This window comes from Bos grunniens, chromosome 17 (genome assembly GCF_055505025.1).
Source record: "Bos grunniens cultivar Pamir isolate PY7600 chromosome 17, Bosgru_T2T1.0, whole genome shotgun sequence".
Lineage (NCBI taxonomy): Eukaryota > Metazoa > Chordata > Mammalia > Artiodactyla > Bovidae > Bos > Bos grunniens.
Genome location: NC_141181.1, coordinates 69728877 through 69750727, shown reverse-complemented (window position 1 = coordinate 69750727; position 21851 = coordinate 69728877). Strand labels below are relative to the sequence as shown.

At 53.0% G+C, this 21851-nt stretch overlaps 1 protein-coding gene across 10 annotated transcripts; it reads left to right on the top strand.

Moving 5' to 3' along the window:
* Positions 1–7651: 7651 nt before the first annotated feature.
* On the top strand, positions 7652–17508 carry LOC147355760 (SEC14-like protein 6). Of its 10 annotated transcripts, none has more exons than XM_086348733.1 (13): positions 7658–7780; positions 10043–10118; positions 10524–10622; positions 10847–10890; positions 11864–11923; positions 12016–12204; positions 12520–12615; positions 14004–14064; positions 14182–14265; positions 15975–16081; positions 16156–16295; positions 16388–16557; positions 16752–17508. In XM_086348733.1, the coding sequence occupies exons 1-13, from the start codon at positions 7769–7771 to the stop codon at positions 16862–16864; spliced, it is 1251 nt and encodes a 416-aa protein (XP_086204859.1). In that variant the 5' UTR covers positions 7658–7768; the 3' UTR covers positions 16865–17508. The 10 variants fall into 10 exon arrangements, with proteins under 10 accessions (XP_086204868.1, XP_086204859.1, XP_086204861.1 ...); XM_086348732.1 differs by having other exon boundaries at positions 7660–7822; XM_086348740.1 differs by lacking the exon at positions 10524–10622 and adding an exon at positions 9667–9913 and having other exon boundaries at positions 7679–7780.
* The last annotated feature ends 4343 nt before the right edge of the window (positions 17509–21851 follow it).

Here is a 21851-nt window from a genome sequence, read left to right as displayed (position 1 = left end):
CTGGTGGGCTGCTGTCTCTGGGTCGCACAGAGTCAGACACGACTGAAGTGACTTAGCAGCAGCAAGGGAGTGCAGTGGGCACCTGTGGACAGAGCCCAGGGGTTCAGAGCCCAGGGGTGGGGCGGGGTTTGGTGTGTATCTGTCACATGCTGAAGCCCTTTGTGTTTGAAGGACTCCCGTGAGGTCCCAAGATCTAGAAGATCATGTTGGGGGGGGTGAGTGTGTGTGCGTGAGAGTGACAGGGAGGTGGGGAGCACTTAGCAGACCCTGGACCCAGGCTAAGGGCTCCTCCTGCAATCTCATCAGTCCTCACAGTAACCCTTTGAGATAGGCGCAGTCGCCATCCCATATACCATGTGGGATTGACCTTCTGAGAACAGAAGGGAATTGCTTGCAGGATGAATCAGACCCCGGTACTAACCCATCTCCCCAGGATCCCAACTCCTTTCCACAGCCAATGTCTGTTCACCCTGTCCCTGCCGGCTCCCTCTCCCCCACTGACCTCTCCCGGCTGCCTCATCCTCTGCTTGTGCTCCAAGCCTCCCTCAGTCCTGGATTTCCCCCTCTCATCCTAGGGTTCAATTATACAAAAAAAAAAAAAAAGGTATTTATTAGCTGTCGGTTGTGCACCCCAGCATTGAGCTGGTCCTGAGCAGACAGCAGTCAGCTAGATGGCCCAGGCCCTGCTGGAGCTCAGGTCCAGAGAGCAGCCATGCACGTCAAGTATGATCAATCAGGGTGGGGATTTGTCAGCTCAAACCACCTGCCTCCCTCAGCCTCCCCAAGGGGACAAAGGCCCTTCCTTAGGTCTCTAACCAGGAGCCAGAAGCCAGATGTGGAAGGCAGAAATTGCAGCCAGGAGACTCTTGGAGACCTGTTTGTGCCAGGCTCCAAACCAAGTGCTTATATATCTTATCTGAATATGTACAGCATCCTACCTTTAGAGACCAAAGTTCAAAGAGGTTAAGTGACCTTCCTGAGGTCACACAGCTAAGAGTGCCAGGGTCAGAATTCGAAGCCAAATAAGTCAGCCCGATCGATCACTCACCTCCCTGGGCTTGAGTCAGTCCTTCCTGGAGTGAGCTTCTGGTCCAAGCAGGGTAGGAAGGAGTGAGGGTGACCGACTGTTTCAGTTCCTGGGGCCGACCTGGTTTCAGCCCTGAAAGCTCCACACTGCAGCAGACGCCTCAGTCCTGGGCAACCAGGACTTCCGGTCGGCAGGGACCGGTTTGACCCCACCAACCGCCTGGGGCTACTGCCTGCACCCTCATAGTGTTCCTTGTAGCAAGAGATTAGCACACCCTCAGAGTCTTTATTTTATTCATAAGGAGAGATATAAGCAAAAATAAATAAAACTGACAATACCTAGGTGTATTTGCAGGAAATGCTGTAACTGACCCCACATTTATTAGAGAATTTTCCCTCCTTTTATTAATCAGAGAGAGATGTGACCGAGTGCAATATTATAACTTTCTGGCTCGTGGAACCCCGTAATTCTATTTCCCTGGAACCCTAAGGGCCTAGAAATGCCAATAATAATCTGATATATTATTTCATTATTTATTATTATGAATATTGGCACTTTTAGGCCCTTTAGGGGATCCAAGGAGAACAAATCTGGCCGTTAGTAGATGCTAAGAACATAAATTACTTTATTAGCATTGATCATCTGCCTGGTTTGTTTTAAAATCAGTACAGTTCTTAACTCATGTTAACATAATTAACATTTTGATAATGAGTAGTTGCCAGATACTGAGCAACCACCCTGTGCCCAGCACTGTGCCCTGTGGGAACACGCACAATACCCTTTGCTGCCCCGAGAAGGTGATGGAGACACAGAGAAGCAGAGCCACCAGCCCAGGGTCACCCAGTCAGCCAACCATAGAGGCAGGATGCAAACCCAGGTCAGTCAGCTGCCAAGCTGGTGCTCGCAGCCCCCAGACCTTCAGCACCATTCCAGTTGGCCACCTCAGCCTCAGGACTGAAGGGCTTTTCCGTGGCCGGAAAAATAGGTCTCCAAGCGGCTCTGCAAGGGGGTCGCCTTCAGGAACCGGGCTGCTCGTGCTACACCTGGACAGCAGAGGGCGCCATGCTACCAAGTTCAGTCTCGGCGGGTTCTGCCGTTACTGGCCAGTGGGGGCGACCCGTAGGCCAGACCCGTGAAAGCCAAGCAGGGATCAAGGCTGCCCCGGGGGGAAATTCAGTGAAACTACTTGTTCCTCTCTGTTAGGGGTTGAACTGTATCCCCTGAAAAGACATGCTGGAGTCCTACCTCTCAGTTCCCTATGACTGGCATTTGGAAACAGGGTCTTTGTACATATAACAAGAAAGACGAGGTCCTCGGTGTGGACCCTAATCCAACATGGCTGGTGTCCTGATGAGACGTGGACGCGTCATGTGAACACACACGGACGCACAGGGACCGCGCCACGCGAAGACAGGCAGAGGCTGGCGTGACGCAGCTGCCAACCTAGGAACGCCAGGGTGACGGCCACCTCCGGAAGCTAAGAGGCAATGAAGGACTCTCCCAGAGTTTCAGAGGGAACGTGGCACCGCGATTTCAGACTTCTAGCCTCCAGATCTGTGAAAGAATAAACTCCTGTTGTTTGAAGCCACCCAGTCTGTTGGGACTTTGTTAAGGCAGCCCCAGGACACGAACACACTCTCCCGGGTCAGGACTCTGCCCCTCACCTGGGCCCCTCCTTTCGTCCCTCCCTCAGGCTCGCCCCTAAGAGCCACCCTCCGCCTGTAGCCTGAGGCCATCCTCTGCTCCGAGCCCCTCCCCCACCACGGTCCCTGCATCCCCTTCACGAGAAACCAGGCAGCCGCATGCCTCTGGGGCTTCGCACATGCTGTTCCTATGGTGTAAAGCCCCCTTCCCTTTGCAGGCCTCACACTGTTACGTGTTTTCAAAGCACGCTCTGCCTTCTGTCTCTGGGCACCCTTCTCTGACAACCCAGCCTCCAGGTTCAGGCTGGTTCAGGGCCTCCAGGCTGCACATCTCAGCTCGGCTAGCCCAGGGTCAGAGCCGTGGATCTGCCTGTCTGCGAGGCCCCTCCAGGCCAGGGCCTGGGTCTTATGGACACAGCCAGCCTCCGGTGGCCAGGCCAGGGCCTGACACACAGTCAGCTCTTAATAAATGTTGAAAGACAGAGGAAAGGGTCCAGTGATTAGGATTCCACACTTCCATGGCAGGGGGTGGGTGCAAATCTTGGGACTAAGATCCTGCAGGCTGCATGGTCGAGAAAAAGGAAAATAGGGAGGAAAATGGGAAGGAAGAGAAGAAAGGAGGTAGGGAGAAGGTGAAAAAGAGGGAGAGAAAATAGGGCAGCGGGAAGAGAAGGAGCTACTTCACCCTTGAGGGCCTACTCCACACCTGTCCTAACTGACCTGGTCCTTATCCCTGCGGAGGCTAACACCTTAGCCAAGGTACAGGAGTGCAGGGCTGGTTTCCTTAGCAGAGAACTCACATGACCCTGGGGGGGGCCCAGTCAGGGGGCAAGTTGAGGCAGGGAGTCTGAAGAGGGGGTGCCCCTCGGCAGCCACAGGCACCAGAGACCCATATAAGAACCGAAAAGGGAGAGGCGGCCCCTTCCAGCTTCCCTTGCCATCACTTCTTTCAGATCAGATCAGATCAGTCGCTCAGTCGTGTTTGAGTCTTTGCGACCCCGTGAATCGCAGCACACCAGGCCTCCCTGTCCATCACCAACTCCCGGAGTTCACTCAGACTCACGTCCATCGAGTCAGTGATGCCATCCAGCCATCTCATCCTCTGTCGTCCCCTTCTCCTCCTGCCCCCAATCCCTCCCAGCACCAGAGTCTTTTCCAATGAGTCAACTCTTCGCATGAGGTGGCCAAAGTACTGGAGTTTCAGCTTTAGCATCATTCCTTCCAAAGAAATCCCAGGGCTGATCTCCTTTAGAATGGACTGGTTGGTTCTCCTTGCAGTCCAAGGGACTCTCAAGAGTCTTCTCCAACACCACAGGTCAACAGCATCCATTCTTCGGCGCTCAGCCTTCTTCACAGTCCAACTCTCACATCCATGCATGACCACAGGAAAAACCATAGCCTTGACTAGACGAACCTTTGTTGGCAAAGTAATGTCTCTGCTTTTGAATATGCTATCTAGGTTGGTCATAAGTTTCCTTCCAAGGAATAAGCGTCTTTTAATTTCATGGCTGCAGTGATTTTGGAGCCCAGAAAAATAAAGTCTGACACTGTTTCCACTGTTTCCCCGTCTATTTCCCATGAAGTGATGGGACCGGATGCCATGATCTTTGTTTTCTGAATGTTGAGCTTTAAGCCAACTTTTTCACTCTCCACTTTCACCTTCATTAAGAGGCTTTTCAGTTCCTCTTCACTTTCTGCCATAAGGGTGGTGTCATCTGCATATCTGCGGTTATTGATATTTCTCCCGGCAATCTTGATTCCAGCTTGTGTTTCTTGCAGTCCAGCGTTTCTCATGATGTACTCTGCATATAGGTTAAATAAACAGGGTGACAATATACAGCCTTGATGTACTCCTTTTCCTATTTGGAACCAGTCTGTTGTGCCATGTCCAGTTCTAACTGTTGCTTCCTGACCTGCATACAAATTTCTCAAGAGGCAGATCAGGTGGTCTGGTATTCCCATCTCTTTCAGAATTTTCCACAGTTTATTGTGATCCACACAGCCAAAGGCTTTGGCATAGTCAATAAAGCAGAAATAGATGTTTTTCTGGAACTCTCTTGCTTTTTCCATGATCCAGCGGATGTTGGCAATTTGATCTCTGGTTTCTCTGCCTTTTCTAAAACCAGCTTGAACATCAGGAAGTTCACGGTTCACATATTGCTGAAGCCTGGCTTGGAGAATTTTAAGCATTACTTTACTCGTGTGTGAGATGAGTGCAATTGTGCGGTAGTTTGAGCATTCTTTGGCATTGCCTTTCTTTGGGATTGGAATGAAAACTGACCTTTTCCAGTCTTGTGGCCACTGCTGAGTTTTCCATATTTGCTGGCATATTGAGTGCAGCACTTTCACAGCATCATCTTTCAGGATTTGGAATAGCTCAACTGGAATTCTATCACCTGCACTAGCTTTGTTCGTAGTGATGCTTTCTAAGGCCCACTTGACTTCACATTCCAGGATGTCTGGCTCTACGTGAGTAATCACACCATGGTGATTATCTGGGTCTGGTGATGATCTGGTGAAGATCTTTTTTGTACAGTTCTTCTGTGTATTCTTGCCATCTCTTCTTAATATCTTCTGCTTCTGTTAGGTCCATACCATTTCTGTCCTTTATCAAGCCCATCTTTGCATGAAATGTTCCTTTGGTATCTCTGATTTTCTTGAAGAGATCTCTAGTCTTTCCCATTCTGTTGTTTTCCTCTATCTCTTTGCATTGATCGCTGAAGAAGGCTTTCTTATCTCTTCTTGCTATTCTTTGGACCTCTGCATTCAGATGTTTATATCTTTCCTTTTCTCCTTTGCTTTTTGCTTCTCTTCTTTTCACAGCTATTTGTAAGGCCTCCCCAGACAGCCATTTTGCTTTTTTGCATTTCTTTTCCATGGGGATGGTCTTGATCCCTGTCTCCTGTACAATGTCACGAACCTCAGTCCACAGCTCATCAGGCACTCTATCTATCAGATCTAGGCCCTTAAATCTATTTCTCACTTCCACTGTATAATCATAAGGGATTTGTTTTAGGTCGTACCTGAATGGTTTAGTGGTTTTCCCCACTTTCTTCAATTTAAGTCTGAATTTGGCAATAAGGAGTTCATGGTCTGAGCCACAGTCAGCTCCTGGTCTTGTTTTTGCTGAGTGGAGATAGAGCTTCTCCATCTTTGGCTGCAAAGAATATAATCAATCTGATTTCGGTGTTGACCATCTGGTGATGTCCATGTATAGAGTCTTCTCTTGTGTTGTTGGAAGAGGGTGTTAGTTATGACCAGTGCATTTTCTTGGCAAAACTCTCTTAGTCTTTGCCCTGCTTCATTCTGTATTCCAAGGCCAAATTTGCCTGTTCCTCCAGGTGTTTCTTGACTTCCTACTTTTGCATTCCAGTCCCCTATAATGAAAAAGACATCTTTTTTGGGTGTTAGTTCTAAAAGGTCATGTAGGTCTTCATAGAACCGTTCAACTTCAGCTTCTTCAGCATTACTCGTTGGGGCATAGACTTGGATTACTGTGATACTGAATGGTTTGCCTTGGAAACGAACAGAGATCATTCTGTCGTTTTTGAGATTGCATCCAAGTACTGCATTTCAGATCCTTTTGTTGACCATGATGGCCACTCCATTTCTTCTGAGGGATTCCTGCCCGCAGTAGTAGATATAATGGTCATCTGAGTTACATTCACCCATTCCAGACCATTTCAGTTCGCTGATTCCTAGAATGTCGACGTTCACTTTTGCCATCTCTTGTTTGACCACTTCCAATTTGCCCTGATTCATGGACCTGACATTCCAGGTTCCTATGCAATATTGCTGTTTACAGCATCGGACCTTGCTTCTATTACCAGTCACATCCACAGCTGGGTATTGTTTTTGCTTTGGCTCCGTCCCTTCATTCTTTCTGGAGTTATTTCTCCACTGATCTCCAGTAGCATATTGGGCACCTACTGACCTGGGGAGTTTCTCTTTCAGTATCCTATCATTTTGCCTTTTCATACGGTTCATGGGGCTCTCAAGGCAAGAATACTGAAGTGGTTTGCCATTCCCCTCTCCAGTGGACCACATTCTGTCAGTTCTCTCCACCATGACACGCCCACCTTGGGTTGCCCCACGGGCATGGCTTAGTTTCATTGAGTTAGACAAGGCTGTGGTCCTAGTGTGATTAGATTGACTAGTTTTCTGTGAGTATGGTTTCAGTGTGTCTGCCCTCTGATGCCCTCTTGCAACACCTACCATCTTACTTGGGTTTCTCTTACCTTGGGCGTGGGGTATCTCTTCACGGCTGCTCCAGCAAAGCGCAGCCAATGATCCTTACCTTGGACGAGGGGTATCTCCTCACCACCGCCCTTCCTGACCTTCAACGTAGGATAGCTCCTCTAGGCCTTTGGCAAGCTCTTATTGAGCACCTGCTGTGTACACTGTGGGAGTGCTTGTCTCAGACAAGTACCTAAGGCATGCAGGTCCCATGCACACACGAGCCCCCCGTGTCCTGGTTTTGGGCTCTGGCTTTCTTGTCCGGAGCTGGGGCAGCTGACTAGCCAGGAGTCCGCTGTCACCCCTCACCCGAGGCCAGGTGTGACCCAGCTCCAGGCGACACATCCACCTGCTGGATCTGGGCCTGGGAAGTTCTCTCCTCTCCCCTGAAGCCTCGTGCCCTCAAGGCTGTGATGAGTCACGGGCAGTTGCTCCAGACACATGGGGCGGCCACTGGAGCCTGGGACACACAGTGAGGTTCCAGGCCTCTGTCGGGGGTGAGTGGTGGCCTTCCTGGCTCAAGGAGGCTCCTGCTGGGAACACAGGAGCCGGGGGTGGGGGCCCGGAGGCAGGGTGGAGAGCAGCCCCTGGGTGTGTAACGACAGGCGGTGTCACCTTTCAACATGCTGTGGGGCAAGTTTCGCTGCCCTTGTTTCACAGAGGAGGATGTGAATCCAGGCCAGTCAAGGGTCAGTGCCCTAGGCACCCGGCAAGGAATGACCTCGGCCAGGAAGAGAGGACAGGCCTGGCAGGAAGGGGTGGGGCTAGCAGCTCAGTAGAAGACAGGAGAGCCTGCAGGGAGACACACAGTGGGGCCTGCACTCAGGACCAGGGAGCCGGACCCCACACCGCCGTGGGCAGCATGAGTGGGCAGGTGGGTGACCTGAGCCCCTCGCAGGAGAGGGCACTGGCCCAGGTGAGTGTGGCAGGGGGTGGGGGAGGGGAGAGTCCTACACGGGCCTCAGTTTCTCCTAATGCCCCAGGGGCCCCTGATTCCCTCTGAGCTCTGTACCCCCAGGTCTCTTCCCAACTCTGAGGGTCTTGGAGACCAGTGTCAGCACCAGCGCTATCCGATAGAAACATAACGTGAACCACAACTGCAGGCCACTTTTATCACTTCAAAGTGTCTAACAGCCACATTACAAAAGGGAAAAGAAACAAGTGAAATCAATTTTGATAATATATTTTGCTCATTTACTTTTGGCCGGATCGTAGGGTCTTAGTTGCCGGACCAGGAACTGGGCCTCGGCGGTGAAAGCCATGTCCCAACCACTGCACTGCAGGGGAATTCCCTGTAATATATTTAACCCGATAGAGCCAAGTTGTTATCGTTGCAACAACGATATGTAATCAATATGTAATCAGTTGCCACAACCTGTAATCAGTATAGAAAGGGTCGCTGAGATGTTTCTGGTACTGTCTTCAGAATCCTGCGTGTGTCTCAGACTCACGGCAGATCTTGATTTAGACTGGCCACGTCTCAGACATTAGTGGCCACTCTACTGGGCCCCACAGGTGAGCGCTGCTGGGGTGGCAGGTCCCAGCATTAGCTATGATCTGGGGGACGCAGGAGCGGGCACGCGTCCTTTCTAGCTCGTTGGGGTCTTTCCCTCGGGCTTGAACACGGCAAGTGAGGGCTCCAGGCACAGTCGCTCACCTCAGTAGCATGGAGGGAGGCCCTGAATCCTGCCGTTGAAGAATTCTACATCTGAAAGAGGGCAGATTCCAGCTAGGCTGGGAGAATAAGTCCTCTTACAAGACAACTGGGGTCAAGGATTAGGTCCAGGGGCCTCTCTGGCCGTCCTGTGGTTGGGACTCGTCGCTTTCACTGCCAAGGGCCCCGGTTAGATCCCTGGTCCAGGAACGAGGGTCCCACAAGCCCCGTGGCTCAGCCAAAAAAAACAAACAGAATTAGGTCCAGATCTTGGCAGAGCAGGTCATGTGAGCCTCAGATTCCTCCCTTGGGCGGGGGGATGGGTGTACTAGCGGTATGATTAGCTCAGGGCCAAACACTCTCTTGTGCTTCTTTCCTTCTTTAAATATATGTTAAACAAAATTCTTTCTTTGGCTGAGCGGGTTCTTAGTTGTGGCATGCTCGGTCTTTGTTGCAGCCTGTGAGATCTCCTTCTCTGACCAGGGATCAAACCCAGGTCCCCTGCGCTGGGAGCTTGGAGTCTTGTCCACTGGACCACGAGGGAAACCCCTTCCTTGTGTTTCTGAGGACAGAGGTTATCAGCTCATTTGGGCTGGGGGGCCCAGAGCTAGTTCTTTGACCCTCCTATTTGGAGTCGAAGGAGACTGAAATGCAGGAAGAGGAGAATGACTCAGGCCAGACGGCACTGGGACTGCTGAGTCCTGGTCCAGATCCATGAGTCCCCAGAGCTGGCTCTGTCTCAGAGTCGTGACATTCACACAGAAGTGGCACCCTCAGCCCCTGGAGAGGGCTGGGGCCCAGCTAAACTGCCCCATCGCCTCCCGGGGGCTGTCTGCAGAGGGTCTTCTCAGGCTGGGTGGAGTCACCCCTCATTCAGGCCTGGATGATGGGGTGTGGATCAAACACACCATTTGCCTCTTGCTGTGTGACGCTGGGCAAATTACTCCACCTCTCTGAGCCTAGATTCCATGTCACCTACCCTCCCACCTGAATTGACCTGGGGGCTCCCTGAGGGTGGAGAGCTGGGCCCTTAGGAGGACCCACCCTGCCCCCTTGGGTGTCAGGGAAGAGTCAGCCCTATAAATCTCATTTATTCCACATTTCAGGGAATCCCCTGGCAGGTGCAGAGGTTGGGACTCTGCAATCTCACTACTGAGGGCCTGGGCTCAATCCCTGGTTGGGAACTACGATCTCACGAGCCTCATGGTGCAGCCAAAATAAAAAAGGAAAAGAAAAAAAAAATCTGCATCTCATCTTCTCTTTGGGCAACTGGTTCATCATCACTGTCCCATTTCGCAAAGGGAGGAAGGGAACTGTCGTGACTTGGCCCAGGCCTCGGCTCCCCCAGCACAGGTGGGCCCCCTTTACTCAGACACCCCGTTTCCCGCGGGCTCTGCAGGCCTGTGGCACCGGCCTGTCCCCTGCGGCCGTGGGGTACCGTGCGGCCCTGCCCACCCGGGTCTCTCCCCGCTCTGCCCTCAGTTCCGGGAGAACGTGCAGGATATCCTGGCTGTCCTGCCCAGCACCGATGACTACTTCCTGCTCCGCTGGCTCCGAGGTGAGCATGGACGGTAACATGAGATGAAGGTCAAGGGCATACGAGGTCTCTCTTGTTGTGTCACAAGTTGCTGCAAATCACAGGCACTGGAAGCAACCGCAAATATGTATTATCTGTGTACACAGTTTCTGTGTACAATTTTAGTTTCTGAGTAAGTATCAACAGATATAACCTAAAAAACAAAACTTCATTGGCATCCTCAATGATGTGTGAGTGGAAGAGGCTCCTGATTTACATAATTCCTGGCTCTGTGATTCCACCAGATACAGAGGGTCTGATCTCTTCAGGGTTTTAGAGCATTAGGAAAAGAACCCTGGGCACAACATGGTCCCCAGGGCCCTGACGGTGGCCATGGATGTGGCAGGGACTCCATGTGCTATTTCTCTGGACACCTTCTCTTCCTAGCTTCCTCTTGGGTTGTGCCTTCTTTCTCTACTGCCACCACCATGGCCCACCCAGGGGCACACCCACTGCTATCAGCCCAGGGAATCAGGGAGGCAGGAGGTAAGGGGGCCGGGGGGCCCTCCCAGCCCCCGGGTAGCCACAGCCTGACCCTTCCAAGGCAACCCCCAGCACTGGGCACCCAGAGCCTTCTTCCCTGAGCTCTTTGACTCTTCCAAGCACCTCTGAGTGGACAGTACCCCAGAGGCCAATAACCCACCGAGGGGCACAAGCTAGGATCACTGCCCCCAGGAGTCCACAACCACCACCCTATCTCCTCCTTGCAGCTCGGAGCTTTGACCTGAAGAAATCAGAGGCCATGCTGCGGAAGGTGAGGGCAACACCTGCCCGGCCCCGTTTCCTGCCCTTTGTGGCAGCTTAGCTCCCGGGCCAGGGATTGAACGCGGGCCTTCAGCCATGAAAGCCCAGACTCCTAACCACTGGACTGCCAGGAATTCCCTGTCTTTTCTTCTTTCCATCCTTCTTCCTTCCTTCTTTCTTTCCCTCTTCCCTTCCTTCCTTACTTTCTTGCAACGACCATTTATTGCACCTCAAAGTGGAGCCTCGCTGCTTCTCGCACTGGGGAGAGTGCAGTGGTGGAGAGAGAGAGAAAAGAAACCAGATCAATAAATAGACAAGGCAATTTCTGAGAGTGGAAATTGCAGCCAAGACAGTAAGGCAGAAAGAAGTGAGGGAGGGCAGGAAGGCCTTCCTTGCCGAAGGGCGATGTGTTGGCCCCGGCACGAATGCCCAAAAGGAGGCAGCCGTGTAATGACTGGAGACAGGGCAGAGCCGTGCAAAGGCCCTGAGGTGCGGGCGAGCTGGAGTAACCCAGGCGCACAGGAGGTTGTGCCCTAGAGAGAAAGGGGAGAGATACAGCTGAGTGGGTGGCCCAGGCCCATCCCCGGGGACCCAGCAGGCCACCTAGGGAGTCTAGGCTTTTGACTAAGGGTGACTGGCAGCTGGGGTTAGGGTTAGGGTTAGTCTGACCCTGCTTGTGGGGCTCCCTGGAAAGCCACGTGGGGACAGGAGCCTGGGGACCAGGAGGGATGACTCAGGGAGAGGCAGCTACGGATGCGGGCTTCACGTGGTCCTGAGTGTTTCTGTCCTCATCCGTGTCAGACCCCGTCTCCTCCGTCCCCCTTGCATCCCCACCCTCAGTTCTGGGTCCATGGAGCCCGGGATGCCCTGGCGGGCCCTCAGTGGTTGCCGGCAGCAGGGCCTGGCCTGGCATCCCTGGGTCCCCGCAGACCCTTTGGCTCAGGAGGGGTCTTCAGCTGCGCCCCACCCTCCCTTGACTCTAGCACATGAAGTTCCGGAAGCAACAAGATCTGGACAACATCCTCGCGTGGCAGCCCTCAGAGGTGAGCCCCCAGCGCCCTGCCCGCCCCAGACCCCGGCTCTCCATCAAACCCGCCCCCACCGCCCAGCCCTGCTCTCTTGTGCATCCATCCAGGTGGTCAGGCTGTACGAGCCCAGTGGCTTCTGCGGCCATGACAGGGAGGGTAGCCCCGTCTGGTACCACATCATCAGGGGTCTGGATCTCAAGGGCCTCCTCCTCTCCGTCTCCAAACAAGAGCTGCTCAGATTCAACTTCTGGAGCCTGGAGCTGCTCCTGCGAGACTGTGAGCAGCAGAGCCAGAAGGTGGGGGTCCCAGGGCCCCCCATCCCCCTGGGCCGCCGAAATCTGGCCCCCTCCAAGACAGCCCCCAGCACTGGGCACCTGCCTCCCTGAACTCCTCGGCTCCTCCCAGCACCTCCGAGTAGACACGGTTCGGGTGACCTGCCTTCCCAGGGGCAGACGATGGGAGGGTGCCCCTCGGGACGGCCCTGTCTCCCTGTACTTGGCTTCCCGGCATGAAACCTCCACGCCAGGATGAGCCAGGCCCAGCCCTACTTCCTGTGGGCTGTGGGGGGCACAGACCCTCCTGGGGTCTCACCTCTCAGCATTCCTTTGCAGTTGGGGAAGAAAGTGGAGAAAATCTCGACTGTTTTTGATTTCGAGGGGCTGAGCCTGAGACATCTGTGGAAGCCAGGAGTGGAGCTCATCCAGGAGGTGAGGGAGCCCTACCCAGGGGGCTGGGTGTCCCCTCGCCTAGGTCTCTGCCCCTCGCTTGCTGGTGTGGGCTGTGTGTGGGGAGGTTCTCTGACTCCACCCACAGTTTTGCGGCTCTTTTTTTTTCTTTTTTAAATATTTATGTATTTATTTATTTTGGCTGTCAGATCTTTGTGGAGCACAGACTTCTCTCTGGTTGAGGCTTGTGGGATCTTAGTTCCTTGACCAGGGATCCAACCCACGCTCCCTCCAGTGGAGGGTGGATTCCTGACCCACTGGACCATCACGGAAGACCCTGCAGGGATCCTTTCAAACCCGAAGTCTCTTAGGGCTGTGCCAAGCCACAGCCATCACCTCAGCATCACCACCGCACGTCCGGGAGGTCACAACCGCAGGGCTTGGTCCCCAGGCTGGTCAGGGTCCCCGTGGGTATCCCTTCCCCTCTTATACTCCCTCCCCGCTCACCCTCTCTTACCTGGGAGGGGGCTGGGAGCAAGTCATCTTCAGGGGTCCTGAGGAAGGAAGGGAGACCCTGATAAGGTCTGCCTCCGCCGGGGCAGCTAGCCTGCCTTTTCTTTCTGCTCAATCCAGGATAGCAGAGAACCTAAAAATTTTAACATTTCAAGAACCACCACGAGCGACTTCCCGGGCGGTCCAGTGGTTAAGGTTCCACGCTTCCAGTGCAAGGAGCACAGGTTCAATCCCTGGTTGGGAAACGAATCCCATAAACTGTGCGCCGAGGTCCAAAAAAAAAAAGAACCACCATGAAAACATAATAAATTGAGAACACCAGACTCAAAAGGCCACGTATATTCCCTTGATATGAAATATCCAGATTAGGTGAATCCATAAGAGACAGAAAGCACGCTGGTAGTCAACCAGGGCTGCAGGGAGTGGGGAAGGGTGACTGCTATGGTTCGGGGTTCCTTCCGGCGTGGTGAGAATATTCTGCAACTAGACGGTGCTGATGGTTACACAGCCTGGTGAGTACACTGAGCCACTGAACTCTACACTGTGAAAGGGTGACATTTATGGGATGTAAATTACATTCCAATTACAAAAAAAAAAAGCCATGCCTTGCCACTTTGAATGTTTCTTATCCTGGAAGCATTTTGTTCCCAAAGCCACATAGAGGGGAACCTTCCAGGGACCTGACTGAGGGGGATTTTTTTGGTCTGCAGGAGGTGGGGTCATCCCCTGGAAATCTGTCAAGAATTTGCACTCATGGCTTCGGGGGGCGTGTCTGAGACAGGGACCCAACAAACCGGACAGGGGGAGTTCCTCTTGTCTGGGAGGCTTTTGGGGTGTCTGGAGAGGCCTCAGGGGCCTTAAGGGGGCGGCATTTAGGCACCTGCATCTTGTGCATTGACCTGAGTTTGACCCTACAGTTTTTCTCAGCACTTGAGGCAAACTACCCTGAGATTTTGAAGAATTTAATTGTTGTGAAAGGTGAGTGAAGCAGTTCTGCATATGCATAAGTGGGGCTGGGGGGCGGTGCAGGGGACAGGGAGGCAACGAGGCAGGGAAAGGAGACCCCAGGAAACCCTGAAACGGTGCCTGTCTCAGCCCCCAAGCTCTTCCCAGTGGCCTTCAACCTGATCAAGCCGTACATCACTGAGGAGACGCGCAGGAAGGTGCTGATCCTTGGAGGTGAGTGGGCAGCTCCTTTGCAGCTCCAGAACCTGGTCTGAGGGTGGCTCCTCCGCAGACCTGAGGGTTCCCGAACACAAGGGCACCAGGCTCGGGAACACAGCTGCTCTGGGGGACCCACTCCCTTAGGCAGCAACTGTTGAGGCCAATGTGTCCACCTGCCAGAGGGCTGAGGGGCCAGGAGGGCTCTGAGAGACCCCAGAGGCAGCCTATGTGAGGGCCCCCAATTCTGGATTGAGATGTGAATTTGAGGGATGACTTTGTCTGTTATGAGCTGCAGGTGGGCTGAGTCACCAGCTCTGTCTGGGTCTCAGGTTCCTCAGGCTTCCCTGTAAAATGGGGAGCATAAGAGGCAGGTTTTTCAAATCACACATGTGCTCAGCTGCTCAGTCGTGTCCAACTCTTTGCGACTCCCTGCACTATAACCTGTCAGGCTCCTCCGTCCATGGGATTCCCCAGGCAAGAATACTGGAGTGGGGTGCCATTTCCTTCTCCAGGAGATCTTCTGGATCGAGGGATTGAACCCCCGTCTCCTGCATTGGCAGGCGGATTCTTTACAACTCACCTGTGAGTTGTTCTTTACAACACCACCTGTGAGCTGCAAGTGGGCTGAGTCACCGGCTCTGAGTCTCAGATTCCTCAGTTTCCCCCCATAAAATGGGGAGAAAAAGATGCAGGTTTTCCAAATTACATACCTGATAAAATTTGGAAATTTAGAAAAATATAGAAATATATCAAGAAGAAAGAGTAAATCCTGTCTCTCAAGGAACTATTATTAACATGTACTATCTTTTCAAAGAAATTCATTTAAAAAAAATGGGTTCATACCACGTTATACTCTTTTAGAACCTACGTTTTTCACATACCATGTGATAAAGTTTATTTTGGTAAAGTCCAAAATTTAGGGTTTTTTTTTTTTTTTTTTTTTTACCATTAGGGAAGAGTGAGGTGTGAAGATGCTTATAGATGAATCTTTGTACACGTCTTAATTTTTTTCCATAAAATAATAGCCTAGAAATGAAGAGTTCTTTTCCCTTAAAGAGAATGCACGGGAAGTCTGTCTCATTTCTGTGTCCGCACTGCCCCAGGGCATGCTGGGAGTTCACCTCTGCCTCCTCCCACTGTGCTCCCATAATGCTCTCACTCCTTTGTGGACCAACCTTGGCTTCTCAGAGCAGTGTTGGGGGAGGAGGGCTGATACACCCTCCCCCCAGTTCTGAGAGTGCTGGAGCTGCAGGAGCTGAGGGCAGGGACTGACTGGAAGGCTGAGTTCAGTCTCCGAGGGAAAGGGAAGCCCAGGGTAGACAAGCCCCTGCTCAGCCTCACGCTCCAGGAGACACTAATCTGAGTCCCTGCAAATATGGTGGTCCAGTGGTTAGACTCAGCGCTTTTATTGCCGAGGTCCCGGGTTCGATCCCTGGTCAGGGAACTAAGATCCCACAAACTACGTGGCATGGTCAAAAAAAAAAAAAAGATGCCTCATGGGCCAACACCTGGACGGATAGGGGTGGGTACCAGGGCTGAAGGGGCAGGAACTGGTCACACAGACACTGTGGACCTAGATTTTCTTGGCTTCTGTCCTGGAGGCGCTGAGAGTATGTGGGAGGTAGGGGGAGGCTGTCATATGGACAGGACGGCCCTGGACTTGGCCCCACTTCCCTCTGTTGAGCCCCCGATCCCCCCACAGAGCCCCACTTTTGTCCCCACAGGCAACTGGAAGCAAGAGTTGCTGAAATTCATCAGCCCCGACCAGCTGCCCGTGGAGTTCGGGGGGACCATGACCGACCCCGATGGCAACCCCAAGTGCCTGACCAAGGTCCGGTGCCCAGAGGACGGGGAGGGAGGGGAGATGGCCGTGGTGCGGTGCCCGCTCACCACCCTCGCCTGCAGATCAACTACGGGGGCGACGTGCCCCAGCATTACTTCCTGCGCAACCACGTGAGGGTGCAGTACGACCACCAGGCGACCGTGGGCCGGGGCTCCTCCCTGCAGGTGGACAACGAGATCCTGTTCCCGGGCTGCGTGCTCAGGTGGGCACGGCGCCCCCCACACACACCTGGTGTGGTCGGGAGGGGCCCGGAGCCCAGGCAGGTGGCGGTGAGTGGGGCCCTGTCCCCTGCAGGTGGCAGTTTGCGTCGGACGGAGGGGACATAGGCTTCGGGGTTTTCCTGAAGACCAAGATGGGGGAGCGGCAGCGGGCCGCGGAGATGACGGAGGTGCTGGCCAGCCAGCGCTACAACGCCCACATGGTGCCCGAGGACGGGAGCCTCACCTGCACGGAAGCCGGCGTCTGTGAGTGTTGGCAGGGATGGCTCCTCCTGGACCTGGGCGTGGGGGGCAGGTGCACTGCGTGCATCAGGTCCCACCAGGCAGGGGCCCTGGCTCCGGGCTCTCGGGTGTGGCAGTGGCACCCAGGTCTAGTACCTGCACAGGAGGGCGAGGTCCCAGGTGGGCGTCCTCTCTGAATGTCTGTCCCGCCGACGCAGACGTCCTGAGGTTTGACAACACCTACAGCCTGATCCACCCCAAGCACATCAGCTACACCGTGGAGGTGCTGCTCCCGGACCAAACCTCCCTGGAGAAGATAGAGAAATTCTAGACAAGCCTCGCGGCTCCCACACCCTCCTCTGTGGCCTCTAGGTCCGCAGTGAGCTCACAGCCTTCCCTAGCCAGACTGCCCTCCAAGCTCCCCAGGAACGGGGATCCTACCGAGCTGGTCCCAGCCCATCTGTCACAGTGGGTCTGCATCTTTGGAACTGCGGGACTGTGGCAGCCAGCAAAGCAACAGAAACTCTCCAGCCGTGTGATTCAAGCTCAGAGAAAACTCGCGGCCCCTTTTCTACCAACCAATACTGAGTCGGGAGTTCCCGTTCTGAAATACATCGTGTTAAAACAAAAAAATGTGCAGGGCTTCCCTGATGGCTCAGTGGTAAAGAATCTGCTTGCCAAAGAGGGAGACACAGGTTTGATCCCAGACCCGGGAAGCTCCCACATGCCGCAGAGCAGCTGAATCCGTGCACCGCGGCTACTGAGCGTGCGCTCTGGAGTTCAGGGGCCGCAACTACTGAAGCGTGAGCCCCGAGAGCCAGTGCTCCGCAAGAGAGCCCACCACAACCGGAGGCTAAGCACCGCAACCAGGGAGTGGCCTTCCGCTCGCTGCGACTGGAGGATAGCCCACGCACAGCAGTGAAGACCCAGCACAGCCAAAAGTAAATAAATAAATACTGTAAAAAAGAAAGAAAATGTGAAATATAATATGACCGACAGAACTGGAAACAATTGCCATTTAAAAGATAATGCATTACTCATAGTTCCCAAGAGGAGAGGGCATGGATGCCACAGGGGATCACCCGGAGAAACGGTGGGTGGGCGTGGGTGGGAGGGGGGTGGTCATGAGGTGGAAGGAGGGGGAGGACCTGCGGGCAAAAGCCTTTGTTATGGTTTCCCCGGAAGGAATGGGTGAGGCGGGGTCAGCAGGCCTAGAATTGGCTATTTTGGGTGATTTCCTCAGGCTCTGGGGTCAAGGGGTTGTCCCATTTGTCTGGAACCTGGTTCTGGGTACCAGTTGCCCGGAGTTTGAGCCTGATGCAGGAGGAGGCTGGAGTGTGGGCTCCGTATTTGAAAAGGACACTCGTGGGCAAGACTCTCTCTTGTTGTTCAGTCGCTCAGTCGTGGCCAACTCTTTGCGACCCCACGGACTGCAGCTCGTCAGGCTTCCCTGTCCTTCACTATCCCTCGGAGCTTGCTCAGACTCACGTTCAACAAGTCAATGATGCCATCCAACTGTCTCATCCTCTATCGCCCCCTTCCCTTCCTGCCCTCAGTCTTTCCCAGCATCAAGGTCTTTGACTGTCTCTCTAGGAACTGGCTATCCCTGGGAGGGGTGGTCCCTCCAGGGTCAACAAAGCCCCAGGTGTCAAAGCATCAGAACACAGAAAATAGGAGACGTGATTAATACACTTGCCTAGCAAGCAGCTGTGCCGCTGCCCCTCTGAATGCACATTCCTTCCCCATCGAGAAAGAAGTCTTGGCTCACACGCTCCCTTTCCTAGTGTGAGGGTATCTAAGAATTGGTTCACCTGCTCAGCCTCCATCTTCTCGGGGACTCCCCTGGTGGTCTAGTGGCTAAGACTCCAACTCCGAGTGCAGGGTGCCTGGGTTCGACCCCTGGTCAGGGAACTAGATCCCTCATGCTGCAGCTGATGTCCCTGAGTCACAACCAAAACCTGAGGCAGTTAAAAAAATAAATAAAAAAGAAAGAAATTGCATTTTGTTTCAACAGAGTTGAGTTCAGTTTATGCCAGTCTCTCTTCCCTATTTCGATAGCTAATGCTTAATAAAATCCATCTTTACCTCTTTAACTAGCGTTTGACTTTGTTTATCTTTGACACTACCCAGCCAGACACGGTTGCTACAGGAAGTGTCCACCCTTGTGGAAAGCTCTACTGAGCAGTGTGTACATCGTGGGGTGTACGAGGTGGCCTTCTGAGGAGAGGAACACCAGAGACAAACTGAGCCTTCATCTCAGAAGTCATCCTCCAGAGAGCCCCACCAGTGAGGCAGGGTAGAGAGAAATCGGACCAATGATCAATAAAAATGGGAAAGCATAGAAAGATATTTGAGAAGAAGGAAAGGGCCCTTCTAAGTTGTAAACGAACAAACCATGAATAAAAAGTGTAAACTTTCAAAGTCTGATCGAGGTAACAAGTGAACTTGAGCTATTGATAGTAAATTCAGCCTGATAACCATCAGTTCAGGCTTTAATCACCTTGGGAGAAACCCCCAGATATACGCCACCCAATCCAGAGTTAATTGGCCAATAACTCAAAGCTTTGATACCAAGAAATATCTAAAACATTTTACTTTTCCATTTGGATCTATGGAGATTTAAAGTTCCAACACAACAGTGGAAAACGAATATTGAAATTTAAAGATGTCAAAGAATACAGTTGTAACCCAAGGACTACACCAAAGGAAGGTACGGAGACAAATAAATGGTTGCTGTTGCGTCCTAAGTCGTGTCCAAGCCTTTTGCGACCCCATGAACTGTAGCCCATGGGGCTCCTCTGTCCATGGGATTTCCCAGGCATGAATACTGGAGTGGATCGCCATTTCGTTTTCCAGGCGCTCGTCCCAACTCAGGGCCTGAACCTGCATCTGCTATATTGGCAGGTCTAATACCTGCCAAAGGTATTCTCTGGACACCAGAGAAGCCCAGGAAACAAGAAAGAATCAATAAAGCAGTTTCAAGTGGGATGTCTCTAGAACAAGCTTAAATAAAACTGTAGTAACAATTTTTGGATTCACTGGGTTTCTGTATTTGCTCTTTGGGTATTTGAAGTGCTCAAAACCATCAGCTGTAATGAATTTGTAGTTTACAGGTAGGGTATAATTCCCATGGATCAGACACGGAGTAGCTCTTTGATGATTCCCCAAGTGAGGTTGTGACAGAGCTCTGGTCTGGTACAGAGTCCAGGCTCTGACCCGCCCCAGCTCACTGTTCGCTCCCCCACGCTCCCCACCCACCTCCACCACAAATTTGTGCAATAACGTCCTGACCAGTGTTTCTTCTCTGAACATCTGCCCTGGCCAGGTCACCCTTCACACCAGGCCACCCTTCAACACAGGCCCTGGGTTATCTTCCTGCCGCAGGAGGAATCACATCCGTGTTTTCTTCGAAAAGCTTCAAAGGCCACCGCCCACTCTGACAGCTCATAGGCATAGTCCCCAGCGTGGCCTGACCTCAGTCTTTTGAGCCCCCTGCCCTTGGAGTATCCCTCTTCCCTTTTGCCTCTGGAGGCTTCTTTATGCAAACCCCTCCATCTAGAACATCTTCCTCCTCTTCCTGTCTTAGAGGCCCAACTCAAATACCACCTCCTCTGGGGGACATTCCAAGACCTCCAGAGCAGTGGTCTTGCTCAGACTTCTATTAGAACCCTCTATCTTCAGGCAGCCAGGACAGATATTGGTTAAGGATACAGGACTTGGGTGCGAATAAGGGTTCAAACCCTGGTTCTGGCTCTTACCAGCCTGTGAGGCTCAGTCTGGCACATGTGAAATGGGCACGTGGATCCAAAGATGAGCAGCAAATATGACCCATGCCTTCATGGGGCTGACAGTTAAGGGGCTGAATCAGATGTCAAACCAAGCCATGTCTACTGAGAGCAAGTCTCTGCAACAGAGGAGCAGGGGTCTGCCTGAGCATTTAGGAGATGGGAAGGAGACGGGGAGGCACGAATAGGCAGTATGGGAGGAGCAGGGAAGGGAAGTGAGCTCAAGTCAGAAGGAATGGCATGTGCAAAGGCCCTGTAGCAGGAGGTAGCAGCAAGGGGAGACAGGTAGCTCCACACACACCCTATTTGGTCATTTGTGGTTTGGAAAGGCCAGGTCCCTCTTGTCTTTTGTAGGAGAAGAAAGATAGGCATCCAATTATGGCCCCTGATCCGCCTCTTTCCCTGGTCCCAGGTCTTTGGGGGTCGTGGGTCAGAATCCCCTTGGCCACCTCTCTCTCTCCCAGGCTCTTGTGGCCATCTCCGTTTCTAGGGTATAGATGATACTGGGGGTATGGTCATGTAAGGTCCTGTCTTTCCTGGGGTCACCCTGAATTGGTTGGAAGAGTCAAGGAGACACTCCCCCAGCTGCCCTAGAGCCTAATCTCCATTTCCCAGGCAGGCCCAGGTGTGAGGCTGCCCTGCCTTGGGCATCTGAGTCAGGTGGACCTTCTCTCTCAATCCCTCCACCTAGGGTGACCCAAGCCAAGCCCTACATTCCTAGAGGAACATCCAGCGGCATTTGCCCAGCCTAGACATCCACAGAATGGGATCAGTTTAGCCGTGATGGGGGAAGACTGGGCAGGAGCTCCTGGCAGAGCTGATCTCATGCCAACAAATGGAGATGGCCTTCACCGCACGGGCTTTCCTTCAGTTAGCAGGTTACAGGTGTGAATGAGGACTGCGAGCAGGGCCCCTGAGAGATGCCAGGAATTTTAGGAGCAGCTGGGAGGTGGGAGGGATAGATTCTGCCGTGAGTGGGCTTGGAGGTGAGGGATCGGGGTCACATACCGTGACACTGCCATCATCATAGCCCGGCTTCTGGGCCCATGGGTCAGGAGCACCAAGGAAATGAGCCAAGTTTCAGAAAGTGGGAGGAGACAGCACATTACATAAGAGGGGATCCGGCTGCCTGGTGCCCAGATGGGTAGAATGGAAGTCCTCTATGCCCAGTGATGGCTCAGGCTCGGGGCAGGACACCTGTACTGCGTGGGAAAAACAGGGACTCAACGTTGACCTGGAACCATCCTAGGCAGACAGAGGCTTAGCAGCTGGCCCTGCACCAACTGTCTAGATTCCAACCCTGGCTTTGCTGCTGGCCGAGTGTGAGACCTGGCGGGGAGGGGTTTGGTTTCAGTTTTCTCACCCATAAATGGGAACAGTCGTAGGACCAACCTTAGAATGTGTCCGGATGAGACGATGCTGGACTGTCCATACGGCAACCACTGTCCACCTGTGTTAATTGGCTGGACTACCTCCACAGAGCACCCAAACCGAGAGGCTTCAGCAGGAGGCTTATTGTCTCATAGGTCTGGA